At 38.2% G+C, this 8,791-nt stretch overlaps 1 protein-coding gene across 1 annotated transcript in view; it reads right to left on the bottom strand.

Moving 5' to 3' along the window:
* Positions 1-3,134: 3,134 nt before the first annotated feature.
* The window catches only part of HECW2 (HECT, C2 and WW domain containing E3 ubiquitin protein ligase 2), a 115,686-nt gene continuing 110,029 nt past the window's right edge, over positions 3,135-8,791 (bottom strand). Inside the window, exon 28 of the mRNA XM_086465208.1 lies at positions 3,135-3,246. Coding sequence (XP_086321334.1) covers positions 3,135-3,246 — 112 coding nt within the window. The remainder of the gene's footprint in view (positions 3,247-8,791) is intronic.

Genomic DNA, 8,791 nt, shown 5'->3' with positions numbered 1-8,791 from the left:
AGGCTTCTCAGTCTTTCTCTATCTGGACTCTCGTGCCTGCCACAGCTTATCATAAGGAAAAGCACCATGGTTGCCTATTGCAGTCATCTGCAGGACATGAAAGTTGGCTTTCACTTGGGACACATTTAACAGGAATGGCTTCGAAATTCCCACCGAAGGGAGAGTATTCCAAGCAGTAGCCAGAAGATGCAGCTATTTGAGAAAGCTCAGGCTTCCTTTCCTATACTCCCTCCCTGCTAATCTCTTCAGAGCAGCAGCAGCATCCCTTATATCATCACACAAAGAGCCAGCCAAGTGCTTGAGGCACCACAGGTAGCCATAGGGGGAAGCTAACTCCTCATCACTTTCAAATAGCATTTTTCTAGAGTTCCCCAGGTGATGTTGGCCGCAAAGGAGGAAGCAGCAGCTTCTTCTATCTCTCTTGGTCTTAATGCTGCAAGGATTCTGGATTTTTTTGTTTGTTTGTTTTAATCAACAGCTGCCCTGCTGGTGACCCTGTCACATCTTTACACAGTAACAGATCATCATGACTGATTTCAATTATTTTTACATGCATAAAAACAGAACAAATGTGTGCAGTAGATATATTTAAATAAAAATTGACAAGATGCATTTATTGTTTTAGTTTTGTACAAAAGCGTAACTTAAAAGGCAGACTAGTATAAACTTACTTTGTGCCAAATATTTAATCTTTTCATTCCAAAGAGTTTCTGGTTCAAAACTTGTAGATACAGTTTCCACCTGGGAAATCTCCTTTTTAGACCACAGATAACACAGTATTTTAAAAGCAAAATTCTGCAGTCCTTCAACCAATCAAAAGTTGCATTCTGCTTCGAGTGCCAGAAATTTAGCTACTCAGTTAATGGATCATGTGAAACATGAGCCATGCTGGAATGACCTGATGAAAAGTCAGTTTGCCTACTGCTCATTCGTGTTCTGAAAAAAGATGTGCATTAGGATCTGTGACATGCAATCTTAGCAAAGACTGATAAATACATGTGTAAAAACAGGGTGACATGTTTGGATTTTTCTTTGCTACTTCATAGCAGACAGAAGTAGCATAAGAAAACCTATATTACTTAAGCGAGTCCCAGATGTCATGCAGAAGCTCAGTTATTCCTGAAATAAAAGAATGCAAGTGGGTTCTCCTTTGCACAGGGAACATTTTCTCAGTAAGCCTGAAGGGTTTTCTCAGTCTTTGCTGCCACCACTACAGCTGCAACTGACTTCTGACTTGGAGGGTGGAGTGGCAGTCTTTGCTGATGACATCTCCATAGATGTTCACCTCCGTTGGAAAAAAAACTCCCAAAAAACCAAGCAGGATATCTCCCTGAGATGCCCTTTCAAGAGTCTCCAAAGTGAGAACGTTACTTCAAAAGCTACTTTTCCCACAGAACAGGGCTTGCTGTGCTTCAGTGCTATCAAGAGGGCTAGTGCAAAGCTAGATTCATGTTCTTGTCATCCAGCATCCAAGCGCAACTTTCTGGGATTTTAAAATGTGGTGGATGCACTATGTGACAACAGCTGTACAAGAAACGGCGCACAACTGCACAAGTGTTCCACAAGACCATCTGGAGGAAAGTACCAAAAAAAGATACGAGCAAGCTTTGTGTATTTCAGCAAAATTAAGCATAAAGAAATTGGTGTCCATGCAGTGTTTGATATGCCATAAAAACTCTTTCAAATAACATTTGAAAAGAAAACTAGGTATCAGTGAAAATGCAAGCTTAGCAGTATGAACAGTTTACATCTTGTAGGTGTTCACTGATATGGGACAGTGGCATTATGACCCGTGGCTCACCTTAAAGTAGGTTACTCATGGGTTTCCAAATGAGCTAGTGTTTTATGGCGCTGTACAAATAAAAAGTTGTGAGGAGCATATGAAATATCTGTATTAAACTCCACTACATTAAGTTATCCAATGCATGAAAAATGACCTAGATGCATTTAAAATAAATGCATATTACAATATCACTTATAATATTATAAAATTATTACTTATGTGCACAGTCCTGATACCTATAGACATGGCACCGTGAAGGAAGCCTGGTTCCTAAGTGTTAGATAGTTGATAGTGATGCAGTCTGCTCTCAGTCAGATCATAATGTCCCTTCAACTTTGGTACATTCAGTGCAAAATATTTTTGGGAGTTTTTTACTCTTAGAAAAATAAAAGGCATTTTTTTTTCCTTTGAGAGTGCTTAAAGAATAAACAATAGCAGAATGTCTGTTCAAGCATGGAAAGTGACAAAACCAGAAATAGCATTTTAGTTTGCTTGTTTCCTGTTTACACTCTAAGAAACATAATATAATGAACCTATAAAAATAAACAGAAGTCACTGTGTTAGGGTTTTTTTCCTGATATGCTGTGATAAATTGCTAGTTTCTTCTTAAAATAGTTTCCATGCAGTATAAAGCATAAAATCAGTCTTCAGTTCATTATAACAGCTCATCTTTTGTCATACACACCAGTGGCAAACACATTTCCACAAACCTCCTTAATGGAAGCTGTTGTTGTTACATCCTTTGTTGCTGACTTTTCTTCCAACTCACTTCTGCCCTAGAAACTTGAGCTCTACGGTGCACACCATGCAGGCACTCATAGTCTTAGGTAAAGCGAGTACTGGATATGCTATTATAACATATGGCATAAGGTAATGTACCTTTATGAATTTAAAAACCCCCAAAACTATTGTATAATTTTTTGATAATTTTTCTGGGTAGGTGAGGGGCTGAATGATCTCACATTTTGACTTGAATCTTCTATTCAACAACTTTGATGAAATCCAGTTTTCGGGTACATGTCAGTTTTGCAGTAGCCAGGTTGACTACAACATGAGATCATGTTTCTTGTTTGCTCAGAACATAAACATAAGAAGTTTGGCCATCCTGAAAAACCATGGATTGCAAGACATGGTTTTTCCTGCACATCAGGCACAGTCTAGTTTCACTGTAAAGAATTCTGCCACTACCAAAATGCTTTTTAATTGCTACATAAGCTCTTTCATGGAACCTCATTATTTGAATTGCATGGTGAAACAATTTTCCTCTAGGAAATCCAATACAAACGTTAATTCATTCCTTGAGAAGACAGCTCCACAGAAGTCCAATGAGCTGGGCACTGTGGTTTGTGTATCACTCAAGTCCAAAAGTACTCGTCTCTTCAACTGCTGTCAACAGTTTTTCATATAACATAGAGAAAGATGGATAAGGGGGAAGGTCCAGACGATTGAAACAAGTGTGAGCCCTGAGGGGAAAAAAAGAGAGGAGGTGAAGAAGTACATTATTTGAAAAGTTCAAAAGAGAACACACAGACTAGCATGTGCTTGTGTAGAGATGGGCAGATAGTATTCCTTCAGAAGACTTTGTTCTATCAAATGATGTTTTCCAATTGAACAGGTAGTGAGGTTCAATCTACTTTCTTCTAATTAAAATCAGCCAGTAAGAAGCATTTATGAAGGTCTTTAGAAACACACTGACAGCCCAAAACGCAGCCCAAATTTTATCCATTAAACGTGCCTGAGAAAAGAATGATATAGCATGGCACAATTCAGACGCTCTGTTCTGAAATCCTGGCTTTAAATGTATTTTCTCAGAAGTAGTATTTTTTTTCTGTACTGATGATACTTGAATACTATATTTGAATCACAAACAAGGTATTTCAGCACATTGAATATGCATAAGATATTAGATTTGATGAAATATTTAAAATATTCTAGATATACAACAAACAATCCCACAGTAGTAAAGGACAGACAAATTAGATGCTCTTCCTTCTACATTTCCTCGGCATATGGATCATGGTCTTGGGAAATTACTGATTGTGCTGATTTACACTCTGTACCTGTCTGGCCCTACAAGCCAACGACCTTTAGAATAATACTTTTTGTAATTACACAAAACTATGCATGTTCCTCTAGCATACCACCCTGCTTCTTAAGAGGACAACCACGTCATTTATTTCTTTGTTTCCAAAGTCCATCTCCTCAGGTTTTTGACACACTTGGAACTGACTCTCAAAACCCCTTCCGGGGAATGAAAAGGGAGATAATAAAGGTTTTTCCTCATAGTAGAATAAGGGATATCATTGCCTGATCTCAGGGCAGGCTAAGGATAATACTTTCTAAAACACTATAGTGGATGAGCCTGCTCTAGTGAAATACATATCATAACTATTAATACAGTGTGTTCTTGAGGAAGAAATTATGTGAAGAGAAGCTAGAGGAGGCATCTTTTCTGCCCTGGAGCTTTGTACCAAAGCCTCACTTTAGACTGATTTTAGAAGATGAAAAACTTTTTGTATTTTGGCAGGTGTCTGTTTACAAATACTTTATTCTTTTGCAGTGAAACACAATTATTCAAATACAATCCATCTGAAAAAGAAACTCTCCCTGCAGTGACCCGCCCTTCATCAGTATGATCCGTATTAAGTGTAAGTGTGTAACATAATGTCAATGGAAGGACTGAGCAAGCTCCCTCCTCACAGCAAATGCAACTCCTCACTTAATCTAACCACTCCCAGAAATTGGGAGCAAATTCATTAATCGCCATTTTAAGTGGGTCTCAATTACAGGGATGGAGCCTGAAGTGAAGTGGGTTAATCTCATCTGTTAAAAAACATAAGAGTCCATTATAAAGTGTCATTGAAGCTGAAACACTCAGTTACAGCCTTACAGTGTCATAAAAATACCAGGCTGAAGGAATGTATACACAGTACAGAAGATCACACTATTATTATAAACACAGTCCAAACATCAAAGATGCAATCACTTTAAAAAACACTGAATTTTGCACCCTCCCCAAATACTGAGTGCTTAGAAGTGCTAGTACATGCTAAGCAGAGAGGGCATTTCCCCATCCTGTATTCCAGGGGCCTGGCAAAATTTCTCTACCCAGCCATCCTTCTAAGGCTCCTGGAGGAAAGCTTTCTTTCTACTCCTCGTTTACCTTTCCAAAAAACCATGGAAAGTAGTATCTGTGATACAGATTAAATTATTGCATTTCCTGCAGAGTACTTCAAGAATAAAATAAAATAATAATTTCCCTTTTGAAGAAAGAGATTGATTTAGACCCAGCAGCAAATGGGCAACTGGAACTCAGTGTTCCCTTGAGTTCAGTGTAGAGTGTGGAAGAGTCTTAAGCAACTAACAGTCTAACCACATGCCTCTGTTGCATGGGGCTGACAGCCACTCATTAGAACTATGGATCATGCTGTGTGGGCTGTAAAACCACAAATTATAAAAGACATAGTATATAATTAGCAAGGGATTCATTACAAACTGGTTTAATAGTAAGCCAGCATGTTGTTTAAGTTTATTCAGACAACTGAGTTTTATCTTAATTCTGAGGGCAATTTTGAAAATGCAATCACCTATTTTAATGACTTGGTTTTCCAAAGAAGACAAAAACTTAAGATCTTTGTCTTCTGAGAGAACGCATGCTTTTCTCACCCTAGCAAGCAACTTTGTAATTCTTTGAGAAGGAAGTGGTTTTTTTTTTTTCCTCTGGACAGTATTTTTCCCATCATTTCAAACCACGTGGGCACTAACTGTTCATCTTCCTGGACTCACATTTTATGACAACATGAAAAAAACATCTTGGTTCCTGAAGCTGAGATTCCCAATTAACCTCCCCTTCATTTTGATTACAGTAGTAAAAGAGTGATTTAGGTTTAAAACCCAGCAGGCAGACATAAATACTATTTGCATGTGATTCATCACATGCACATATATATAATGTACAGCAATGGACCAAATTTCTCAGTAAGTGAGCTGAAAGAGTAACAGTCCCTCTGCTGATAGTATAATATACAACACAGTGCAAAAGAAGGAAGTAGAAGTGGCATCAGGGATAGCAACAGTTAAGCTCAATCTGTAATAATCAATCTTTTCATCAGGGCCTTTTACATGCTACTGACTTATTAGTGTAAAAGATGGCGATAAAAGCTAGGGAACTTGACACGCACCTTACAGAAATCTCACTATTTTGATTCAGCAGAACTGATTACGTAGAACAGTGGGAATTATGTAAACATCTAGTGAATACTTTTGCATTTATGTTCACAGCTGCTTAGACCACAACCACATACCTAAGGAACTCTATCACTTGCCTTCTGTGTCTCAAAACCAGGAAGAAGAGAAGGGGACAGGTATTCTTATGTTTCCAGTAGTGCAGTAGTTTTTTGAAGAAACAAAGTCCACTGACTTGTTAAGTCCTAGCTTTTGCCACCCTTACACCAAGTATTACCATATTTCACAAGCACTCCCACTGAAATCAAAAGGGCAATTTGCAAAGTCTAAACACTGCTACGAGTGAATGATGGTGCCTTAGCACAAATGCTTTAGTTATCAGAGAATGAATAAGAGTCACAGAGTCCTAGGGCAGCATTCTCAGCAGATCCAGCAATGTGTTTACACATGCAGGGCTTGTTTGGAAACCTCTTGAAAGTTTGCTACTTGGGGTCGTCGTTAACAATGTCTTACCTTCAAGCCAGTACTACTTGTTGTTTGCACAGTAAGGCTTTGAAGCTGGTGAGACACAGGCTGAAGCTACACTGCGCATAGGAACTGGATAATGTAAAAATGCAAATACTGCTTTCTGCTTAGGGCTTAGCCTATTGAAGCATAAACATGGAAGATCATTTATTTTTTTATGAGATCAAGGTTCTCCATGTATGAATGCCAGGAATTGCCAGCTCATGACAACTGTAGATGTTTGCCATACACAGCTGGTTTTATTTTAACTAAACAAGTGTAATGTTTGTTTATTTTAATTCTCACACTTGTATGTTAAAAGCACAGAGACAAAAAGCAAATGTTTCCTAACCAAAGGAATCATAAGTGAAATTTCAAGGGCGTGATACATTCTCCTAAATGTGAAGAGTTGGAATTTCCCCTGCACTTGATGAACACCCTACAGCAGCAAAGATTCTCAACACATTTCTCCCTGTTGCACTACAGGAAGCAGTTTTATTCTGCAGTTCATTACATCCAGGCCTCGGCATAACCTTTTCAGAGGAAATTCTGAGCATCCCGTTCTGGCATATCCTGAACTTTTCCATGCTGCAAGCTGTGCTTGTTAGGACCAGGAATCCCAGGATTAGAAAATATATGGGAAAACTCCCACAATCTCTTTTCTTACTTAAACTCACAAGAAAATCTTCTATTCCGAAGTCAGAAATTATTAATTAAAAAAAAAAAATAAAATCAAAGCTTTTTCTTTTTAAACAGAATCTAAGGTAGTCAACCATAAACTATAAAATAGACTTACTGGGCTACAAGGTATTACTAGGCCCCCAAAAGATATTTGAGTATCTGATTTGAAATAGCAGTTTCCAGAATTTGCTTGTCTTTAATCCTCAGTTGCCTGGCTCTTATTTGTACTGTAAACTGGAAAGATGGCTTTGTTTAAAGGCCACCTGCTGTGCCTGTGGATTTCACAGCGCCACTTCTGCGTCTTTGACTTTCTCAGTGCAGGTCAAATGGCAGCCTGCAGGCAGGAGCCAACCCAAGAGACATCTCTGCCTCTGACTTTATGCTGGAGGTAAAAGCTAAGGGTTGTTGGTCAGAGAAACTCTCTGTGTGTCTGACAGCTGCCTTGTGTCTAAAAAGAGACTCTGGATGCAAGTTATTCCTGAGGAATCTTGTTTATGAGGGATGGGCTAGGATTAGCATTGAGTTTCCTCAGCCCAAAGCTACCAACACAGGCTATAAGCACCATACTAAAGCTGAGATCTGACTAAGTAGTTAGTTCACCCACACTCCACACACTAATCTTTGTCTAATCACTGTTAACCCATTCTAGAAGCTACAGAATTATAGAACTGGATGAAATGAAATCTTCCAGAAACATATCAGCTTGATCACAATATAGAAAAGACTAGAATTTGTCATTTTTCATCAAAGAAGCATCCATGCTAGAAGATGTTTCTTGCATCACTCATATGTTATTAGTCTAGTCCTGGCATTGTTACTACGGATGCTTGAAAACAACTCTTTTTCCCATCTTACAAGTGGAGAACTCAGAAAAGCAACTTCTATTTTTTTCTTAACCTTCTCATTCTACTCCTCCAAACCTGCCATTACCCAATTTAAATGCTGCCTCTTGTCTGCAAGGGCTTGTACAACTCAACATCTGCTTTCATATCTTGGACTCTCATACTGTTTCTTTATCCTCTTCACATATTTCAATTGACCCTACATGTTCTCTTTGAAATCTTCATCTTCTCTTGTCCCTGTGCTGCCTCTTAAGTCAAATGACCCATCCTCAAAATACACCTCTTCTGCAGTTCATAACTTGCCTCTTCTGTATTTGTTAACACTCCTGACCTCAGACAAAGCATAAAAATTACATCATTAAAACAAACTCTAAAGGCTGCGTGTGTCTAATGCAAGAAGTCTGACATTAGCTTTCACCTGGACACAGTCACAAATGCTATTTGATTTTAATATTAATTAATTCATATTAATTCTTGCTCCTAAGTAATGAGCTGCATGTTCAGTAAGTAAATACTTGCACATTTAATCAAATTTAACAAAATCAAATTCAGAAGTAGTTATCATTCTAATCTAATTTTCCATGAAAAAAAGCATTACAGTACGGATGGTCATCCACAGTTACACTGCCTTGTCCATCTTAGAACAAAACTGACTTCAAAGAAAAATGGATGCATCAGACACTGGAACAACGGAGAAAGAAATTTTCATGTAAGGCATAGTATATTTGCATATCCAGTTAAAACTCGTTTATGTTTCTCAAACAGCTCATCTGTTATCTCAGTAATGGATATTCTA

The sequence above is a fragment of the Leptosomus discolor genome, chromosome 5, assembly GCF_034619465.1.
Source record: "Leptosomus discolor isolate bLepDis1 chromosome 5, bLepDis1.hap2, whole genome shotgun sequence".
Classification (NCBI taxonomy): Eukaryota; Metazoa; Chordata; class Aves; order Leptosomiformes; family Leptosomidae; genus Leptosomus; species Leptosomus discolor.
The sequence above is the reverse complement of the archived record's forward strand: the minus strand, read 5'-3'. Positions and strand labels throughout refer to the sequence as shown.